The sequence below is a fragment of the Hylobates moloch genome, unplaced genomic scaffold (genome assembly GCF_009828535.3).
Source record: "Hylobates moloch isolate HMO894 unplaced genomic scaffold, HMol_V3 SCAFFOLD_6, whole genome shotgun sequence".
NCBI classification, from domain to species: Eukaryota; Metazoa; Chordata; class Mammalia; order Primates; family Hylobatidae; genus Hylobates; species Hylobates moloch.
The window spans coordinates 47562119-47586044 of record NW_026652281.1 but is presented as its reverse complement, the minus strand read 5'-3'; the positions used below and the strand labels follow the sequence as shown (position 1 = coordinate 47586044).

At 36.6% G+C, this 23926-nt stretch overlaps 1 protein-coding gene across 1 annotated transcript in view; it reads right to left on the bottom strand.

The window, feature by feature from the left end:
- Window positions 1–22929, bottom strand: part of ST8SIA4 (ST8 alpha-N-acetyl-neuraminide alpha-2,8-sialyltransferase 4) — a 94956-nt gene extending 72027 nt beyond the window's left edge. The window contains 4 exon segments of the mRNA XM_032156752.2: window positions 5968–6225; window positions 15283–15414; window positions 22527–22810; window positions 22812–22929. Of these exon segments, the coding sequence (XP_032012643.1) occupies window positions 5968–6225; window positions 15283–15414; window positions 22527–22810; window positions 22812–22925 (788 nt within the window). The 5' untranslated portion in view covers window positions 22926–22929.
- Window positions 22930–23926: the final 997 nt, after the last annotated feature.

The following is a 23926-nucleotide window of genomic DNA, read 5'->3' as shown; positions in this document are numbered from 1 at the left end:
GTCAGAGAAGACTTGCAGAGGATATTCTGTACAAGCATAGACCCTCATCCTTTCCCCCAAATAAGGGGTAAAACCACCCATAGGTATGTGGGTAAGAGGGTTTCAGGGAAAATGACTGGCAGGCACATCGTCTGTCCCTGAAGCTTCAGATTACCTCATTTATTGTTACTGGCAAGATATTAGTATTTTATAGAGTGCAGTAAGAAGCTGCTTTATGATGAAGAGAGACTTTGGCTTTGGGAACAGGGAGCAAGAATGCAACCCAGCACATCAGTTAAGGAACTATTTTAGAGTTCTAATCAAGAGATGATGTTGGCTTTTACCAGGGTGACAGCAGTGGACGTCATGAGAAATCATTTGACTACTGATATTTTTTGAAGGTAATATCTATAGAATTTGCTGATTAATTGGTGATATAATGCTAAGAAGAAAAAGGGGTCAAGGCACTTTTGTGGCAATTTCAATCTTTCTCATTCATATTTACCACAAAATAAATAAGATATTTGTATGTGCCTGTGGGTGTGTATATGAATCTGACACTCTAAGACATAGTTATCTGAGTTAGATATACATAAAACACATATATCTACATTCACCAAATTTCTACATTATAGTGAATTAAGTGTCAACTCCCCATATATATGCTTTTCAAAGATGCAGATTCTTTCTCCACTCTAAAATTTCTGATTTTGTATGCAGGTAAGACTCATGTAGGAAATTCACCAACAGTGGGAGGTAGACTGAAGTAGGTTGTAGATTTACAGAAATGTATTTGAAAAATCCACGGTGATGTTCCAAAGTCAAAAATATAAATTAAAACTCCAGCAAGCCTATCTTGTTTTTAAGTTTATAAACTGTTTGAATTGTCAAAGAACTCTTGTATTACAAAGTATAGAGATAAGTCTACTTTGAATTGAGAAAGTTAGTATTTTGTGTGGCATATATTCTTATATAATAACTCTCATTTTAGTTCATCTGAGGTCATCCGTTCTCTGAGAAGAGAAAGCACCTGGAAACTACCAATAAGAGAAAATTCTAGTTTGTTAACTATGTCAACATTATTCTCAAAGCTTTAAAAGTATTTTTTTCACACTACTTAATATTACTAGTTACCTAGGCAAGGAATTTTATCTTTTAAAGTTTGGATGTATATATATATGTATATATATATTATAGAATACTCATGAAATCTAAAAGAAAGTAAAGCACACATTGCACACAGAAAAAGTATAAGGTCAAAATACAACTGTTGACTCAATGAGGTTCTCGCTTGATATAGTTTAGCTGGGTCCCCACCCAAATCTCATCTTGAATTGTATTCCCATAATTCCCACATATTGTGGGAGGGCCCTGGTGGTAGATAATTTGAATCATGGGGGTGGTTTCACCCATAGTGTTCTCATGGTAGTGAATAAGTCTCATGAGATCTGATGGTTTTATCTAGGGTTTCTGCTTTTGCATCTTCCCCAGTTTCTCTTGCCACCACCGTGTAAGAAGGGCCTTTTGCCTCCCACTATAATTCTGAGGCCTCTCCAGCCATGTGGAATTGTAAGTCCATTTAAACCTCTTTCTCTCCCCAGTCCCGGGCATGTTTTTATCAGCAGCTGAATACAAACTAATACAGTAAATTAGTACCAGTAGAGCAGGGTGTTGCTGAAAAGATACTCAAAAATGTGAAAGCGACTTTGGAACTGTGTAACAGGCAGAGGTTGGAACAGTTTGGAGGGCTCAGAACAAGACAAGAAAATGTGGGAAAGTTTGGAACTTCCTAGAGACTTGTTGAACGGCATTGACCAAAAGCCTGATAGCAATATGGATAATAAGGTCCAGGCTGAGGTGGTCTCAGATGGAGATTAGGAACTTGTTGGGAACTGGAGCAAAGGTGACTCTTTCTATGTTTTAGCAAAAAGACTGGTGGCATTTTGCCCCTGTCCTAGAGATTGGTGGAACTTTGAATTTGAGAAAGATGATTTAGGGTATCTGGCAGAAGAAATTTCTAAGCAGTAAAGCATTCAAGAGGTGACTTGGGTGCTGTTAAAGGCACTCAGTTTTAAAAGGGAAACTGAATAAAATAAAACTTTGGAAAATTTGCAGCCTGACAATGTGATAGAAAATAAAAACCTATTTTCTGGGGAGAAATTCAAGCTGGCTGCAGAATTTTTCATAAGTAAAAAGGAGCCGAATGTTAATCCCTAAGACAATGGGGAAAATGTCTCCAAGGCATGTCAGAGGTCTTTATGGCAGCCCCTCCCATCACAGACCTGGAGACCTAGCAGAAAATGGTTTCACAGGCTGGGCCCAGGATCCCTGTATGCAGCCTAGGGACTTGGTGCACTGCATCCCAGCTGCTCCAGCCATGGCTGAAAGGGGCCAATGTAGAACTCAGGCTGCAGCTTCAGAGGGTGTAAGCCCCAAGCCTTTGCAGCTCCCATTTGGTGTTGAGCCTGTGAGTGCACAGAACTCAAGAAGTGGGGTTTGGGAACCTCTGCCTAGACTTCTGAAGATGTATGGAAATGCCTGGATGCCTGGGCAGAAGTTTGCTGCAGGGGCGGGGTGCTCACAGATAACCTCTGCAAGGGCAGTGTGGAAGGGAAATGTGAGGTTGCAGCCCCCCACCCCACCCCACAATCCCTACTAGGGCACCGCCTAGCGGAGCTGTGAGAAGAGGGCCACCATCCTTCAGACCCCAGAATGGTAGATCCACAGACAGCTTGCACCGTTTGCCTGGAAAAGCCGCACTCAATGCTAGCGCGTGAAAGAAACTGGATGGGAGACTGTATCCCACAAAGCCACAGAGGCGGAGCTGCCCAAGACCATGGGAACCCACCTCTTGCATCAGCGTGACCTACACGTGAGACCTGGCATCAAAGGAGATCATTTTGGAGCTTTAAAATTTGACTGCCTCACTGGATTTTAGATTAACACAGGCCCTGTAACCCTTTTGTTTTGGCCAATTTCCCCCATTTAGAACGGCTGTATTTACCCAATAACTGTACTCCTACTGTATCTAAGAAGTAACTAGCTTGCTTTTGATTTTACAGACTCATAGGCGGAAGGGACTTGCCTTGTCTCAGACGGAACTTTGGACTGTGGACTTTTGGGTTAATTCTGAAATGAGTCAAGACTTTGGGGGACTGCTGGGAAGGCATGACTGGTTTTGAAATGTGAGGACATGATATTTGGAGGGGCCAGGGTGGAATGATATGGTTTGGCTGTGTCCTCACCTAAATCTCGTCTCAAATTGTACTCTTATAATTCCCATGTGTTGTGGGAGGGACCAGTGGGAGATAGTTTGAATCATGGGGGCAGTTTCCCCTATACTATTCTCGTGGTAGTGAATAAGTCTTACGAGATCTGATGGTTTTATCAGGGGTTTCTGCTTTTGCATCTCCCTCATTTTCTCTAGCTGCTGCCATGTAAGAAGTGCTTTTCAACTCCCACCATTATTCTGAAACCTCCCAGCCATGTGGAACTGTAAGTCCAATTAAACCTCTTTTTCTTCCCAGTCTCAGGTATGCCCTTATCAGCAGCATGAAAATGGACTAATACACCACTTAAGGAAGTGCTAAGGCTATTCTGCTAAAAAATTAGATCTGTTGATTGACAATAGTGGACAAGAAACTAAGAATAGACATTCAAATCCATCTGATAGTTAGCAATAAGGTAGATAAAGAATCTAGGAGCCACAAAATATGGAGTAAAAACAGTTAAACCAGTTTACTGAAAATCACTGGAGTTGGGTTACTATAGGAATGATCAAAGAATATTCCAAATTGAAATTGCAGTGCATTAATATACGGCAGATTTTAGGATTTTAAATCTAAAAAATAGGCATGAAATTAGGTGCCTAAAACATAAAAGGAAGAGAAAGTATATGTACAATATCAACTTCTAGGCATTTTGCTGGAGTAGCACCAGAGTAGCTTACTAGTGGTCTAAATGTCCAGTAGTCCATAGTAGAGATGTGAAGGCAATACTATCAAGTGGCCAATTGCTGCTTGGCCAGTGAAAGAGAAAATAGTCTTCAATTTTAGAATAACAGAGATGGACAGAAAGATTTTTTGGGATCAGAATTTTATTCACAGTTTGACTACATCCCAGAAATCTGGAAACGTATAGCCTTGCCATAGCCAATTGCAGGGAAGTGAGACATATGCAGGCTGTATAACTTCTAGAAATTGAAGGCAGGAAAAGTGAAAATGAGAGGTGGTAGTATAAAGCAAGGTTGGCCACCAGCCACTCTTAAGACAGAGAAAGAGTGTAGGAACCTACTTATTGGACACACAATTCCATGTGAGATAAGAACTCAGTAGTTTAGGAATTGAAATAATGCAAAATCCCAGTCAATAGAAACTGGAGTAACAAAGCCGGATCAGGAAGCAATAAGGAAATGATACAAACTTTGAGGACTACTGCCGTCAGGCATCTCTCATTACCCACATGTAAAAGCAGTCTTCATTTCAGAGTCACAGGTGGGGCTAAATCTAACAACTTGGCCCCCAGTGCCAAAGTTTAGAGGGACGCAGAAATAAGAAGTCATTTAGACTCTATTTTCCTCCAGTATTATCACCTTTTAAAATTCCCTATTGCGATTGTTGAAATCCTTACATTGCAACAATTTTGATTATGCCTTGACATCGTTACTTCTTTATTTTACCTGCCTTATGATTTAGTCACATCAGAAATTCTAGAGGCCTTACATTTTTTCACAGCTATACTTTGCATAGACTTCAACATTTGAAGCTCCTGATTTCCACTTCCATTGCCATTCCCTCATCAAATTTTTTACATCCTCTTTCTATACAATTGTCTTTGTTCGTACCTACTTGTTCACAAGGTTTCTCTTATAGTCTAATTAGTTTAACAGTTCAAGTTTTAAAAAGCTAAATTGATTTCACATTAATCTCTGACCCTTCACCCAAGAGAGAAAAGGAAAGATAATAAGGTAAAATGTTTGCAGTTTTATTTGCTATTATGAATTTTCTCCACTTGATAATGCTTGAGTGTGATTTCTCATGACTTTTTTTTAAAAAGTAGTTGCCTATTTATGATTTTAAGACTTTATTTCAAAAATATTCAAAAAATATTCAAAATATTCAAAAATAATGTATTCCAGCATATCTTCAAGAGACTGTGTTTTTCAACATGCCAATTCAGCATACTTTTCTATCCATCTTTATATTGTACTATTTCATATTTCAATATCCATGTTTCATTCATTTAGCTAATTTTTCTAAGGAACTAAAACAATCCAAAAAAACTGTACAGATATAAAAACTGATCACTAAAAACTGCTTATATTTATGATGTGATTATAATTCCATTTCTACTGTTGAGTTTTTTCAGTTAATAGGTTAATCAAACACACAATTCATCAAGTGTCTTTTAACCATTAATGAAAAACAAACATGCATACTTAATTATGTTAAAAAAACATAAAACTCAAATATACTAACATACACAAATACCACATATAAAGAGAAATTACAGAAATATGGCTCAGGATATCAAATATAAACTTGCTAAACTATGTTCTTATTATCTCCTAGATAATTATTAATAAAAAGTAACATTAACATAAATCTATTACATCATTCCATAGTAATATTCATAATCTTTATACAACAAATAAAATCATACAAAACTAATGAGTATGAAGAAGAGATACTAAGAAAAAGTTTGTGTGGAATATTAAATTTAATAAAATTGCCATTTGCCTCCCCTCTCACCAAAAAAAGCTGTGTGAATCTTGTTGCTACGACGAGATCAATTTTTCTTTCAACTATGCAATAATTATAATATTCTATTCCAGGGTAAATGTAATTTAAATGTTACACAGAAAAGGATATCATAGACAAATATTTGTTTGAGCTTTTAGTAATACTTTAAAATTTTCTAACAGTTTTCCATCCCCAAGTAAAATATCTTTAAAAAACTTACAATCTCAAAAAACAGAAGAAAACTCACCTTATTACAAAATTGTGACTGTCAATCTCCTTTCCACATTCACTGTCTAGCAGAATGCCAGAATTTCCAACAACTGCACAGGTTTTAAACCTGCGATTCTTCATTGGTGACACTTCAGGTAGGAGGCTATGTAGATCATGAGAAATATTTAGTGTCCGGCGCCTGTCAAGCACATAGTGTATGACATCACCAGGCTTAAAACTGCTCTTGACCACTGAGACATCTCGTTCTGCATCTAAGAAACGAAGTATGTTCTTCCTGTATTTGAAATACAAGCAAAGTTTTACATTACCATCAGCATATCCAAGAACTGATGGTGTCATTTACAAAGTAACATAAGACAAAATACAAATTGGCAAACTATTAATCTTAGATTACCAAATTGGTAAGCTATGAATCTTAGGTGGCGATTAAACCAATGAATTAAGTCGATTCTATAAGAAATAAAATTTTAAAAATCATTTGCACAGATTCTTAATGACTGTATACATAGATATAGTATATACATCTATTTGTAGATTATAAAAAGCACTCCAATTATCAAAATATATAGAAAAATTGGTTTATTAAGTAAAACACAGTGGCCATGACTTGACTTTGAATAGTTATTCTGTTGGCTTCAGCCTATTTTGATAGTCATAAATGTTGTTTAATATCATCTAGTTAAGGTGGAGAGAAATAATTTGAGATTGTTTTTGATTGTATCATAGTTAATGCTATTAAAAGGAATGAACTTCTCAAACTTACACACATATATACATATATGTATAATTATCTAAAGAAGAATTAAAACTATAGCAATAGATGTATATGCAACTTTTTCTCTAAGATCAAGAGTCCTGGAAGTAAGATGGATACATCAAAGACAAAATGAATAGATAGAACATTGGACTGTGTGTGGCAGAGGTAGCTAATTGTTCCTTAGTTTCCTTTCTTCTCTTCTTCCTTCTAATATTTGAACCTTCTAAGTTTTACTTGGGCACATGGATGCTCAGCTAGAATATCTGCAAGTCTCAAAACCCAAGTAGAGCTCAGTTGGGTCATGCAAGTTAGTTTTCTTAATTAAATAGGATATAAGTGGATCATGTGAGTTTAAGTCAGAAATAAAGAAATTTCCTACTTGTTTGACCACTAAATTTTAAGGTTACTTTTTTGGTCGATACTTAGCCTAGCCCATACCTAATATATAAAATGATAGCAGATTGAGAGGCTATATGAACATAAATATATGCATATGCTAAGTAGGTAGATGATGGAAAATGATTATTTTATATATACATATATAGCTGGCTGGAAAACTGATGATCCTTGGCATGATATAGAAAAGCACCTGATATAATTGCTGTCTTCAATAATTTGGAAGTTGTGCCATGCATCTAATAAATATGTTGTTCTTGAATAATTGTTTAAAATGTGTCTGTATGTTGGTTTATGTTACCTTCTCCTTTTAGCAAGGCACTAGAAGAGGTGAAGTAAGGCACAAAATAGCCAACTAACTTGCATGCTGAGATCAAAGGGAATACATATCTAGCAGTGCCTGTAATCTAAACTGTGTGAGAGTCTATTGATTGGGACCTTTTAAATGTTCCTGTAACCCCAATCAGCAAGAGATACCACTATAAATTGGAGCCATCTCGGCAGGGATATTGCCTTCCCATATAAATCCATAGATTAAAGTGACTTAAGGGTAGCTGCCATTAAATTGAGAGGAAAAAAGGATAGGTCAGAGTAATTAGAGGAGAGTTCGAAGGCTTAAGAACAGTGAGCAGAAGAAATCACTGGATAAGGTTATTTACAACTGGAACTAACAGGAAGGGAAGAGTCCAGGACCCTAGTAGGTTTTAAGGAAAAAAAATACACACACATATATATATATATATATATATATATATGGCTTTAATATATGAGCTCTAGAGAAACATGAATCAGCAAAATCTAATGCTTAATATGCATGCCTTACCAGTACAAGTTTTCCTAGTATATGGTCAAGTTATTACCTGATATTCAAAGTAGGGGGTTGTGTTTGACTCAAACTATGAACCTGGCCTACAAAAGTCTGGAATTGTTTGATTCTAGGGGTATCCAACATAATAGGGGATATACAACATAATACCAGCAAAAGGCAATTTGAGAAAACGCTACACCTAGTGTGGAAATTGGATATTATTTACTAAAGTGCTCTTAGTGCAAGCTTGTATTTTCCAAGTAATAAAAACAATGTCATTATTATAACATTTAAGATATGATGGAAACATTTTTCCTCTAGTGCTCTTATTTTTTAAGTTCATCACAATTGGTAAATTTTATTACTGAGAGCAGAATATAACCTTATCCCTTGACTCCATCAAAAGAGTAATTCTCTAACTCAGAAGGCATAAGCATCATTAGCAAAGAAGGGAGGAAAGTAACTCATATCTTTTCTTTTGTTGTCTTTATTTTGATTTGCTCTAAATATTTTCCAGTTTAATATTTGTTCTAATTAGAAAACCAAGTGATTGAAAAACTCTGCTCTGATTTTATAAACAAGAAATATGTCCACCAGCTAGTTGAAAAAATAATGTTATGATCTTTTTCCCCAAATATTCTGAATATCAGGTTGAAAAACAGTAGAATTTGTACAGGAAAGCCTATATAAATACTGTACAAATGAAATCACAAAAATTGATAGAAATACCACTGACACACCATAACAGTTTATCTTAACAAAGTCCAGGTTATATAAGAAGATAATTATATTTTAAATAAGCAACCCTAGGGCCTATGCATTACAGAAACTGGAAAAGTGTTTATGTCAAGCACTTAATGATTTTTCACAAAAGTTAACAACTAGCACCAAAAGTGTCAATATACAGAAATTTTTGTATATATTGAGTACCACTTATTTGTCTGGTGAATAATTAATATCTGACACCTCTACTTCAACAGAAATTTCTCATTTCCTGTGAAAACGACAAGGCTGGCTCTAAAAGAGACTACACGGATGTGGTTAAATCATCAAGCTAGATGGTGTTATCGTTTTTCTTTGAATATAATTTAAATGGGTTGCTGTAGATCTATTTGAAGATGTACACTCCCAAGAAGTGGCATGTTTACAAGCTTGCAGTGAGTAGATTAGTGGTCCTGATTTGAAAAAAGACTCTGTAATGGAAATCCAAAAGGGAAAATCTATTTTATTTGGTCAAAAAAGTTAACACTTACATGCTAGTCAACTAACGTCAAAAGGGACTTTCCAATAACAGCACCTTTGCTGTGTTATAGACAGTTAGTTGCAAAAATAATGTAAAACATGTCTTTTAAGTTCCTGATTACAATTAAACCTCTTTATTTTATTTACTCTTAAGGAAAAATGATTTAAAATGGAACTATAAGAGTTAAGCACAGTTTTAAAAGACATATTGTCTAACTCTTAGGAGAAACTAATGCTTAATAAGATAAATAATTACTAAATGCAGATTGTAATTACGTGTTTTTCCAATGTTGTTACAGGCTCAGCAGTATTTTTTTCAATTGAAGCAGTAAAAATAGTAAAAGTGATTTCAAAACAGAAAAGACTCCCAACTCACATAGATTAATCAAAAGATAAAAACACAAAAAGCTTAGGCAAAACTCAGAACTCGCTATTTTACAAAGTAAAAAGAAAAAGAGGTAAACTTGAGTGACTCTGGGTTTGTTTGTTTGTTTGTTTCTTCTTATTCCTGAACCAAACTTTTAGTTTCTGTTTTAGGTCTTCTACGTATGGAAAATTATCTGAGTTAAGATTCCTTTTATAGGATCCAAGAAAGACTGAAAGTAGTTACTATGAGTGAATAGTATTACGACCTAAGTGCTTAATAATTTTTGGAAACAGTAAGAAAGGGTTAATTTTTTATCTCCTAGTGCAAACAGTTTTTAGATTGTAGATGTAATGGCGAATCAAAAGCTTTGTGAATTTGCTAAGTCTAGTTGTTGTTCAGACTATAAATATGAAAAAAAATTCAAATATAATTAGCTAAATGTCATTGGAAGCATAGAAAACTCCTGTACTTACACTGAACTGAAACAACACCATGTCACCAAGGAGAACATACATGCTTTTGCTAAGAAGACAATTGATAGAAATTTTTGTTTAACAGCAGGTCAAACAAAATTATTTCAGAAATGAGAGAGGTAGAAAGAAAACTGGCTTTAATATCTGCGCTCTATCTAGAGAAACATAAATCAACAAAAGCTAATGCTTAATATGCATGCTTTACCAGTACAAGTTTTCCTAGTACGTGGCCAAGTTATTATCCAATATTCAAAGCAAGGGGTTGTGTTTTATGTGCATGACTCAAAAGAACAAACAAACAAACAAAAAAAAGACCCTTCACAGGTCTTTAACTGTCATTTTGTGATCATAATTCAACTTTTGAAACCTCATTAGATAAGCAAACACATTGAGCAACTATTTTAACTTAAAGATAACTGAAGGAATCTGAAAATCTGTTTCATTTTCAGTGAAACTAAATATCTTAGTCATAAAAACTATTTTTTGTTAGGCAATATCAGCCTTAAACTGAAAGGTTGGTTTGGACTGTTGAACTGACAACAAGTAGAGTTCTACACAGAAACTTTTAACTGAATTTTCAACTAGAACTTCCCTTTCAACGTCACCTATCACTTGAAATGGCAACCGCAGAATCCCAGAAAATTAATTTACTAAACATTGTTTAGTAACAAGTTTTCACTTGAGAAATGTTAAATATAGCTAAGCTATCACCAAGTGCCACTCTTCTCTGTAGGTTTCTTGGCAGTAATAAGCACACAGTTGCAACTAAAATTTAAATGACATTGTTAACTCCATCAGAAAATACTGTGTGACGAATCTTATAGGTGGAATGTATCACAAGTTGAGAAGCAAATTAGGCTATGATACATATGTCAGGAATCAGTTTTTGCAAACTTTAGACACTGACTACAAAAAAAATCACTGTAAATTAAGTTAGTACTCACACAGTTCACTAAAAGAAAATAAAAAGTAAAACTAAAAAATGCCAAGTGTTTCATTATGCCTACAAAAAAACAGAGAACACACATTTTTTTTATTTGTTTGTTTGAAAAGATTATTTTTGCAAGGCAACTTGCTTTAAAGCTCTGAAAGAATAAAACTTTTAACTGTACCTTGTTTAGGATTTCTAAGTCCTAGTAGTTATGGGAAAGACATCTTAGTATCAAAAAAAAATCTTAAACACAACAAATGAAAAGGCAAAATTGTCCCACAATACTTGATGAAGAGCATTCTTAGTTTAATTTACACCCTAGAGTGCCATTTGATATTTGGTCCACAATTTGGTAATGTTGAATGAAAAATGTCTTTTGTTATTTTAGAGCAAAGAGAATCATTTATTCCATAATGATAAACTTTAATAATATACATTTGGGTACTAAAATATATTCTTAACAAAAAAATTATTTTATAAGGTCCTGGTTCCTCAGTCAGGAGGTCTGGTTTGAATCTTGACACCACCACTAATAAGCTTTGTGACCCAAGATTAGCTCTACCGGTTACTTATTGATCAAAACAAGTGGAAGATAGTATAAACATTGTATGTAGAAGTTTTTGTAAAGTAAATCTATGTATGCAATAGGAAATTTTTCTTGTCAGTTAAGCATATATAAATTTGCAATTGTGTTTAGTTAACCTCCAGGTTTTATGCGTTTGAGATTATTGATATATCATGACACTAAGAGCTGAAATATTTTTTCTAATTATGATGTGATAAAGCTATCCTGATGTGTACATTTGTACATTTCTATACCTCTATAATTGATGTTTGCACTTTTCGGGGTTTCTAGTCAACATATAAAAAACAACAACAACAAAAGAAAATAAATAATCCAAATATGGAAAAAAAGTCAAGTTGCAAGTATTGGACATAACTACATAATCTCTCAGTACAATGTTCACAGATTTATTCACAACATCTAATGCATCTTAAATGTGTTATTTCTTAGCTCATAATAATAAAGAACAAACTTTTATCAACATCAAGGCTTAAAACCAAGATAATTATTTTGAGTGCAAAGTTAGCTGTAGAATGCATAAACTCCATATATTTTGAATCCTCAAAGTACAATGAAGTAACACATGGAACCATCTCTCATAGACAACTGCATAGAAGTACAGTTGTTTGATGAATACATATGAACTGATTCTTGGTGTGCTTATGAAAATAATATAAGGCATATGGGAACAAAGGTATTAGTAATAGGGTTGAAAATCATATCCACAAATGTAAAAAAAAATTATCTCAGGAACTGTTTTCATATTTTATTATGTGGACAATTATTAGGAATATAATAAGAACATTATAAGTTTAATAAGATTTTTAAATGGAAAGATTTATAATCATAGTTGAATCAGTAAGATAAAAAAATGGTTGGAAATAATGTCTTAATGTTCTCACTCATAAGTGAGAGTTGAACAATGAGAACACATGGACACAGGGAGGGGACCATCACACACCTGGGCCTGTTGGGAGGTGATGGACAAGGGGAGGGAGAGCATTAGGACAAATACTTTATGCATGCAGGGCTTAAAACCTAGATGATGGGTTGATAGGTGCAGCAAACCACCATGGCACATATGTACCTGTGTAACAAACCTGCATGCTCTGCACACATCCTGGAACTTAAAGTAAAATACAAAATAAATAAAAATAAAAATAAACAAAAACTTAAAAGTAGAATTTTGAAAACACTTACAAAATTTACTCACACCCAATCATTGACCCAAAGTGATATGGAAATTCTTAAATGCCAGAAAAGTGAGGAAGAAAGAAAATATAATAATAACAATAATAAATGATCCATAATTAGTTTCCAATATGTCTTTTAAAAATATTTGCAAAAGCTAAGCCAACAGTCAGATATTTTCATATTCTAAATTTTTTATTACAGGTATCAAACTGATTAATACTCACTAGTCATTTCTGCTATAGCCAATTCTAATTTTTATGAACTCTTTGCACATTGTACAATAATGGTTTTACAAATTATCCTTTCCTTTCAAGGAAGTGACAACTTTGTATGTGTTATTCAACATTTGTTCATTGTTTTATTGGTTATTTCTTTAATCTGTTAAGGAGAACCATACAAAAATAGTACTAACATTTCATTCATACTATCAGCTATTATAATTGAAAATAGATCACCCTCAAATACATGAATGCAATGCTCATTGATTTGTAAAATTGTAATATAAATCTTTTGGGTCAACTTAGGTTTACTACCCTTCACTTGAATATGTTATTAATAGCAAAATGTATATAGCCTCATGCATATTTATAGTATTTGATTTTTATATAGCTATTAGGAAAGGCATGAGCAGATATAATACTTGAACTAGTGTCAATTACTTATTTAATTTACTTATTAGATTTTTTTGCTATCTGACACATTATTTAGCATGGCTAGATATACTAGTTAAACTATTACAATATTTTATTTTACTTTCTTCCATCAGGTTTCTTTACCAGATCTCTACAGCCTTAATTGGCTCCTTTCTTGCTAAGCCATCCAATTTGAAAGTTATTTTTCTGCTTACAGATCAAATTTTTGCTATTTAATCACCTATCTCACTCTCTTTCCAATATACCTTCAAGAAATATGAATCTTTACTCCATTCTAAACCAAAGTATATCTGTGTTTACAACCCCACATCATCTCACATCTTGTTACTTTTTCCTCATAATTATCTCATCTTTCACAGGATTTCTAAATTCAAATATAAGGATGGGGATATGAGACAGAGAAGAATGCACTTGACAGGTATCATGAAAGATGTGAGCTCCAGGTATGAAAATGTCAAACTTGAGAAACCATGACTAAGGTCAGCTTTAACCAGCAAAATCTTAGGAAGAGTACAGATTCAGAGTTGTCAAATCTTTCAATTTCTCAAGAGTTTATGGAAATTTGTACTTTCATTTAAAAACCTCCTGGTTTGTAATATTGGCTTTAAGGTTTCTTTTTTCTTTATCCAGTTGAAATAAATTTTGCTTGCTGGCCATATTCCACCCAGAAGTCATTGATTTATGAGCTCTGTCATCAGACTCTACTCATCTATTCATTCTTGTAGGAGGCACATGAATATAGAAAGCTCCCACCAAACTAAAAGCAAACAAACATACACCACTTGACATTGCCATGATTTGATTCCTGTTTCCCTTTCCGGTCAATTTCAAACCTTTAAACCAAAGTAGTAATACTATTCTTACATCGCCCTGATGCCCATATTTTTAAAATTTCCAGACATTCTTTCCAGTAAATTTCAACATGCTGTAATTATCTTTTCTCCAAAACATTGTGTGAAATTTCTATGCATACTCTAAAGATGAGTGTAATAGACTCTTCCTTCAAATTTCTTATAATCTACATTAAAGGTAGGTATAATCCAAGAAGTGAGTAGGTAGAAACTCAAGAAAATTGATCAGCCTCTTATATCTTAAGTCACTAAGCTAAACCTATAAAATCTGTGTGTTAAGGTTAACTATTCATTGACTTTTGGATTATTTTATTATATAATGAATGTATTCTTTCACACTTTTAGTGAGTTCTCATTTACTGAAATGCTCTAATTCAAATGTACCAACCAATACAGTAATACAATGTAACTATAAAGAAAAAACAATCTTCCTGTTTCCTCCATAATTAAGAAGGTATGACCCTACCTTTCTTATTAGTAACAGGTTTATATCAGAAGAAAATTACATACTGGATAAACGTAGGAATGGAGTATGATTTCAAGAGTGGGTTTCAGCTAAAATGACTAGTCTTACAAAGAAGTCAGTAATCTAGAAAGCTTATTTTCTGATTTTTATCCAATTTTTAAAACATGAGCCCACACAGAAATACTCATTCACAGGGTAAGACTAATTTATTTATAATCATCAGCACAATAGGAGTGTAATAGGCTCTAATTTTCAGCTAGTTGAGAAAACCCAAAAGCAGAATGAAGACTCAATAGGGAAGTTAAAGATAATTCTTAAAATATATGTCCATCCTGAGTAATTGAATGAAGTATGTTAAATATTAGTACTCTGCTGAATATTTTATTCCATTAGTATAAAGACACTATATTCAAAACTCACTTATTCATCCTTAAATCTCTGACTATATAATGATTTCAGTTTTATGGTTTCATATTCTTCAGTGAGCAACATTAAATAGAACTGGCTCATTCTTTTATTTAAGTATTCATACTTAAACCATAAATCAGGTGTTGAGTATAAGTTTGCCAAGCCCAACGTATTTGAGAACATGATGTGAAATTTATTATGCCTTAGTAAAGAAACTCACCTTATCTCTAGGACCAAAGAGGAATTGATTTTCCAACCTTCTACATTGTGCTGGAAGATTGAAGAGCCAGCCTTTCGAATGATTTTATCAGAGCTATTGACAAGTGACCGACTCAAAGACAATTCACCATCTCTGAAACAAAACAAAATTGTCAGCTTTGTGAAAGTAAGAAACATTTTGTGTATACAGCACAGTACATAATTTGAATTAATTACTGGTGATGAATTTTAGATACTTTTTCACCTACAAGTTAGAAGGAAATATGCAAGCATGATGAAAGGTATTATGAGGATTAAGTGAATATGACTATCAGGACAAGAATCTACATGTAATATTTTTGAAATTAAACAATTTCTGAAAAAAAAGATCTCTATGATACTTAAAGAGAAAAATCACCAAATATAAAGACAGAATTACATAATTCAGCAATCTCTCCTCTGGGCATATACCCAAAGGAATTAAAATCAGTATATCAAAGAGATGCTTACAGTCCCAAGTTCATTGCACCATTATTCACAATAGCCAAGATATAGAAATAATATAACTGTCCATTAACAGAGGAATAGATAAAGAAAATGTGGTATATATACCAATGGAGTTCTATTCAGCCCTTAAAAAGAACAAAATCCTGCCATTTGTGCTAACATGAATGAACCTAGAGGACCTTAAGGTAAGTGAGTAAGTCTAAAACACAGAGACAAATACCTTATAATCTCACTTATATATTGATTCTAAAACAGTGGAAATCATAGAAGTAGAGAACAGAATATTGGGAAGAAGGAGTGAATAGGGAATGGGGAGAAATTGGTCAATAGGTACAAAATTTCACATTTAGACGGGAGGAGTAAGTTCTGTTGCACAACACAGTGACTATAGTTAATAATATTGTATTGTATATTTTTAAGTAGCTCCAAGAGATTTTAAGTGTTCACACTACAAAGAAATGACGTTTCTGAGGTGATGGATATGCTAATTAGCCTGATCTTATCATTACAAAGTGTATACTTGTGTAGAAACTTCACATTGTATCCCGTAACTATATACAATTATTGTTTGGCAACTAAAATAAGATAAAACAAATAAGCTCTGTTTCCTACTAGTCACTCACTAGCTCTGTTTAGACAACAGAGACAGAATGTTTTGTCAGTGCTCCTCCATCTGTATAATTGTGATTCCTAAGATTGTAATTTGATTTTTACAGAAGGCATATATGCATAATAGAAGGGGCTTCTGTTTTGAAGCAAGAATAACTTGGAATATCAGGTGATCTGGGCATGTTTGTGATTGTATGACTTGCTTGAGTTCCTAGACTCTATTCTCTTTCTAAGCCACAGTGGTCTTACCTTACTTTGAAAATTACAGTAACTTTATGTAATATACAATGGCTTTGTGAGGATCAAGTAAGGCTCTGCATGTAAAAGTAATTTTTCAAAAATTGCATTGATTTCAAAACATCTCAACAATGAGTCACTTCCCTGACAGTTGGTGGAGAGACAGAGATTATAGTAGAGAGAAAACTCATTAAGTAGTCATTATTACTAGTATTTTCTCTTACATTAAAAAAACTACCTCCCTGCAACCAATAGTGTCAAGCTAGCATATCATGTGGCATGGTACTAGCTGAGGTGCTGGTGGGAGTGATGCCGGCAGATACCTATAATAGCATGCATGCCATTAGAACATTTATAGCTGAATAAATTCATTATTCAATAGACCATTTTCTTGTACTTTATAAATGTAAACATAGACTCAGAAAATCAAAAAGCTACTTCTTATGGTATACCAATAGTAACCATAGCCCTTTGAATATTTGTATTTATTTCTTTACATCACCTTTTACTTCTTAGAATGTCAAAAATATAGTTAAAAAATAACATGACTATTTGCTCCATAACAAAGTCTAAATCTGTGTTTTTTTTATGCAGGCAATCCTCTCCTAGTATCAATGGAAACATTGCCTGTGTAACAGCTATTGGATGAATTCTGTAATTGAAGCCTTATAGTTTGGTATTTTGGCTTGCATTCTTTTTTAAACATGTTAGTTTAAATTTGAAGCAGCTCAAAGCATCATAGGCTGCTACTCCCTGTGAAATTCAGAATTCTACAAAAATTAATATCTTAAACTGTCCTACTGATGAAAATGATACACTTGCATGCCTATGCATGGCAAATAATGATTGCTTTACAGGGAGAATTTAGGATGCCAGAAAACACGGGGTGTGCTTTACTGACCATCGGCCCAAGAGTCAATTTTTATATTATATTTCTAATGATAATAACTACTTATGAATAAAAATGTGGCTATATACAGAAGCTAATGTTCACACTTTGGGAGATATGACTACATGGTTTCAGGTGCAAACTATCACTATTTCTGGGGATAAGGGATATTTCTAATCATCACCTTATTAATTGATGTATCAGTGTCATCTTTTTCTAACCACAGATTGATATCATTATAATAATTATTTTCACCACCAATAAACTTTCATAGGAGAAATAAAAATATGCATGGGCTTGCACTCTTTAAAATGTGTGGAAGAGCTGGGTATGGTTGGCAGTGTCTACTCAGGAGGCTGAGGTGGGGGGATTACTTGATCCTAGGAGTTAGAGGCCAGCCTGGGTAACATCACAAGTCCCTGTCTCTAAAAACTAAATAATTAATTAAATAATCTATAGATGATTGCTTCATTGACATGGAAATACAGATATATTTTTACATGGCAGGATGTTTGATATGATGTTTTCAGTTGTTCCAAGCCTTTTCAGAATATCCAAGATTTAAAAAGTTTAAATCAGTGTTCTATGAATAAAATGCTAACATTTTACTCTGTTGTTTGAATTGCTTTCATTGAGCTGGTGATAAGCCAAATTTCAGACTTTTATCACCGGAAAGAATTTTGAATGAAAATATCTACAACTAGTCACACTTTTTATAGTCAGTGTGGGGAGAAGGTCAAACTTAGTACAATCTGAAGCTCTAGAGTAAATTTCTCTGTATAAAGTTAAATGGGTCCCATGGGATGTTTCACTCATGACCTTGGTACAGCATTCTGTCTCAGAAAAGGCTCTTCGTTCTCATGAATCCGAAGCCTGAAGGATGTTGCCACCTCGCTACTTATCTCTCGTTCCAGATCAGACATGACTTTTGAACAACTGCACTGAAAACATTTATTGCATAGGATCATCTATAAGAAGATTCAATATGTACTTTTAAAAGGAAAATAGCAAAACACATCAACGAAATCACTCCACATAAATCAATATAATACAAAGGATCCCTGCTTATATGGAGCAAAGAAAAATTCACTAAGATGGTCATCTATGTGATACCAGTGTCAGGAATTAATCATTTTTTAGGTAACTTAGTGTCTACAAATATTTCCAGGCTTCACCACAATTTACTCTATTAGTTTTGCAGTACGTAAGACATATGATTAATTTCACTTCATGGCATTAGGTCTCAAAAGCCCTGTATTCCACCCTACTGAAGCTCTTCATGACTTGGCTTTTGAATGTATTTGTTCCCTTTTAACTAGGTTAAACTTCCTCTTTAATATAAAAATTTAAATAAAGAACTTGCATGAAACTAAGCCTGAACACACACAGCAGGCCATTTTGTATTTTCATTACCTAAGTGTCAAACAACTAAAAATAAAGATGACAGGTTCTACCTTAATTTATTGCTTATGAGTTTTAGTAGAATTGTGAAATGTGAAATGTAAAGTAAAGTGCAAATTCTACATTTCTGCACTCACGAGGTTGTGTTTCATCCTAGAACAAACTGGGACTAACTTTGCTGTCAATGGTAATACTCTAAGTAAAAATATTTATTTCCACTTTCAATTTTATCATAGGTTTTAGAACTAATATTGCTGATTATTTAGTAATACAACCTAAAGTACATACTCAAATTATAAAAGAGATCTTTGGATAATAAGAAAAGTAAGTTAGTCTCATTTGTAGTCAACCAGAAAAATAGTGTGTAGCAAGATTTAAGGACTAACAAAACAAATATTTATGTAACATTAAAGTTTATGTTACACTTTCAAATATATTATCTCATTCAATGAGGATGCTTACATATTTTACCTGTGGAAGCCTTACATTAACACATTTCCAATTATACCCAAAAGTGCACAAAGAGCTAGTTAAGTCATAAGCCAACCGTGAGGTCTACTAAGAAAGTTAGTCAAGAACACACCACTTAATGCCTTCACTGCTCTTTGACTTAAACTTTATTAACTAATAGGCTTTCATGGAAGGAAATATGAATTTTAGATATTCAATAATCATTACTTGACCTATGCTGGAACAATTTCTTATATATTTAAAGAAAAACATGTCGCAGGTATTCCTTTGGAGATATGAGAATGTGGATGGTTGGTGAGAACGTTGTGCTGGTTCTCTATTTTTCCATCTGCGTGGTATGACTGCTCAATATGGTGGCATACTAATAGAGTAACTATAGATGGGACCTCCAGTTGTAGGGGGAAGGGTCGAAGGGATAAAGGAACTGCCTTGTATTGCAAAATTGGTAGCAGAAAAGCTAAATATGAAACTGAGGTGGTGATGCAAGATTCAAGGACTATGAAGGCCCTTCTTTGAAACTGCTACCAAGCCACAAGGCTCGCTGTGCCCCCCAAAGGCCAGAGACTGCTTTGGTTACCTCACTTGAATACTGGACCGGGATCTGGAGCCGAACCTCCATTCTAGTTTACTCAAAACTCAAAACTGGCCTCTCCACGTGGCTTGGGTAGAAAGAGAGTCAATGAGATGATTAGATGGTTTTATGAGTCAACTCCTCCACCAGAAGCGCTATTTGGGAGTTGAAACGAAATAACGAGCTCGGGTCACAAGCTTTTCCACTGAACCTTTCATCCTGGAGAAAAAGGAAAGTGCTCAGAGAGCCTAGCTGCCCTGGCATTGTTCCTGGCAGCTCCAACTCTATCCACAGTCTTGGTCTCTCAGGAAGAGCCAAGGCAGTCAGGACGCTACAGGGCACGGGTGTAAGCGCGATGTTCGCGGCCAGCCCTCTGCCTTGCCCCACTGTAATTGCGGGTTTTAATTAAGAAGGAGGAGCCAGTTGCCGACTGAGCTTTTTATACTTTAGGTTTTAGGGTACATGTGCGACTGAGCTTTGAAAGTGACTTTGGGTGGGTGGGGGGGGTGGGGGGAAGGAGGGGAGGGACGAAAGGAGCCTGAGTCCTGCAATAAAGGCTTACCCCTATCTTCTCACTCATTCTTTCACCCTCGCCGCCGGCGCCCTGGGAGCAGGGGATAGCCCCGGTGCGCGCCTCTCTTCCTGTTTGGTTTACTCAAGCGCCTGCCCCAATGCCTTCTCAGCCAAGCTGGGAGGAAACTGCCACAGCTTGAAAAGGATGCGGGCAAAAGCCTAGCCCGGCTAGCTTAATCGCCGCGCCCGTGCCCGCCTCCTCTTCCTTAACGCCTAGGGCTGCGCCCAGCAGCCGGCGACGTCCAGGAAAGGGCCACAGGAGAAATGACACCCGTGCAATGTGGAGTGTCCCGGCTCCACTTCCCCCGCAGGGACTCGAGGCGCGCTCCTTTTCCTGGCCACGGTTTAGGGAGGCTCGGAGATGGACACCTCGGCAGTATCTGGCGACCCTCTCCTCACTCGCTCCGCCCTCTCCTGTTCTCCAGGTTCCGAGCCAAGGACCCGAACCCTCAGAGTCCTAGTGAGCCTTGGCTGCTTTGTCTGGAATCAGGCTTATCCTCCTAGCCCACGGCCCTGGAGGGAACAAAGAGCCTCGACCCTCAAGCTCTAGCCTCTGCCTCTCATCGGAGCCCCACGCGCCCATTCATCACCTTTCTAAAGACCCCTTTGTCTGCCTGGCAAGCACAGGTCTGCAAGGGATGCCCACGCCCCTGCCCACAGTCCTGCTTTTCTAACAATCGAGCTAGATTGGATTTTCAAGCCACCCAGTCTTGTGTAAACGACCTCATACTGGTCTTTTTTACCTCCTCAGAATAGACCATGTATAGATTTGTTGATGCATAACGACCATTCCAGCCCATTCCTTGCTAGCTTTTTCATTCTCTTCTAGTCCCCTTTGACTGTGGTACTGTTATCCTGGTTTTCTACAGAATAGCAAGTCCTTCTGTAAGGATTAACCTGCATCTTGCTCACTTAAATAAATACTTATTACCTAGGGAGCACGAATATTAAGAAATGGAGTGCAGGAAGTTTAAGAGCATGTGTGTGTGTTAGCAGTCCCATCTCTCTCTCTCTCTCTCTCTCTCACACACACACACACACACACACAAGGGCTGTTTTCTTTGTTTTAACCAATGTCAGAGAAAAATATAAACTGGGCAGGCATCTCTGCTGATGTGTAGTTTCTGATAGAGGACGCCTCCAAACCGGAACAGGGAGGATTTCCGAAACAGGACTTTGAATAGAGTTGACAATCAGGTTCACATCCTCAGAAAAAGGCTTCCAAGCTATGTCAGCAACACAAAGTTGCACCACCTCCTGGGTAAACTTCAAAGACACAGAGGCCAGCGGGTGGAAGGAAGTGTGATATTTAGAGAACTTAGTGGGGCGGGGGAGAGTCTGAACTCATCTAGACAAACTAAAAAAAAAATAGCAGAAATATAGTCTGTGTGAAGCTACAGTACCCAGTTTCTTTCTAAAACTGTAACCATGACGCCCATGCGTTTTACCCGTAGAAGAACAAATAAGGAAGTATCCTTAGTGGTACTGGAGTTTCTAATTCAAATTACAATACATTAATCTATCCAACGTCAAATAGAAAAAAAAAAGTAGAGAAACAGAGTATACCTATTTCTTGCTTTCTAAGCTTTAACTTCAGCCCTTCGAGAAACCATCTATCTCCAGTAACTCCTTAGGTGATAGGACATTGAAAACAGGCAACCGTTCGGTGAATAAAGACATTTCTCTTGAGTTCTGCCCACGGATTAAAAGGACAAGGGCACACGTTCTTTGTTGACACTTCTGCAGTGACTTCTCCTTTGGCGAAAGAGCACCCAGGGCCAACACAACTGTCACCACAACCACACAGAGCAAGTTGAACTCATACTGGGAACAGCTTAGAGAAGCACGCACATCTCAACAACAGCCTTTGTTATTTAATTCATGACACTAACCACGCGCAAGCTCAAACAAACACACATGCTATCCTAACCATCACTCTACCCTCTATATTCACATTTCATTTATGGCTTGACTTTTGTTACATCCTGAAATGAAGCTTTGCATTTACCCGATGAGTTGCGTCTCCTGGTGCTCCTCAGTTCTTGCTATTTCTTTTGTCTTATAAAAGATCAGGAGCAGACTTATTGTGCAGATCGTCCACCTCTTCCTAATGGAGCGCATCTTGGGTGCCCGGGAAAGTCCTGGTTGGCCCAGCTCCCGCACCTTCTCTTGATATAAAGGCTCCGTTTTGGGGAGATAGTCGCGGGGGTGAAATCTGTAAAATGCGAGGAGAGCTTGGAGCCGGGATCCCAGGATCAGATCGCTGGGGTCTTCTGTGGCCGAGCTCCCTCTGGTCCTCGAGCGCTGCCCAGCGACCTCTCGCCCCGTTCGCGCCAGCTCTGCCAGGGTCGCTCCGCGCCGCCTCCCTGGGGCTCAGGTTTCTTTTCAGATGAGACACCTTGTGCATTGGAGGTGGCGGCAGCTTCTGCAGCTGGGTTCGGGGGCGTCACTGGCCCTTCCCTCTTGCTAGGAGATAAACGCTGCGGAAAGCCAATCACCGGGCTGAGGGGGCGGAGGCTGCTTGGAGAGTAACGTCCCCGCTCTGCCTGCTCTGTGCCGGGAGAGGAAGCTCACAGTGCTACGCGCCTGCGAGCTCGCGCACATACACATATACATACATACACGCATACATATATATGCACACACACGTACACGCAGAATCACACACACTCTCTTGGGATATCAAAGCATCAGCTCTCTGGACCTGGGAGCTCCAAGATAGTCTATCCGCATCTAGGTGAGAGGGCACCTCGCCTGGGGACAGATTACAAAAGCGTCCCGCCCGAGGAATGCTTCAGGTAGAGCTAGGGGTGGATTGCAAGAGGAGTACCTTCTTTCAATCGCTTTTGCTAAACACACACCCTCACACGCAAAAACACGCCCTCCAAGGTGGAGTGAAACGGGGTGCGGGGGTGGGGACGGCGGTGGAAGGAAGAAGACTTTTATTACTCAATCTGGAAAGTACAAATACACACATGAACCTGTTAGCCAATCGGCCCACTCTGCATGGGTGGTGGACGACGACCCTGGCTCAGGATTCTGCAGGAAACAAGTGATGATAGAGGTGTCATTAGGAACTTCATGGATATTTATGCGCCTCCCTTTCATTGCCATTTGGAAACTCCTCACGCAGAAGTCAAGGAAACTCCAATCCCACTTAAACTTCATTGCGGAGAAACAGGGTTCTGAAAAAAAAAGCAGCTACCATGGACCTCTTAAACGCAAGTACCATGGACCTTTTAAACGCAAGTACACCCACACACATTTGGATACCAAGGAAGGAAGGAAGGAAAGAAAGGAAAGAAAAGAGAGGGGAGGAAGGAAGAGCAAAGTCCTCTCCAAAAGTCTCAATTATATATATAGCCTCTGATTGTCACCTCTCCTCCGTCCCACCGTTTTTCGTACTTG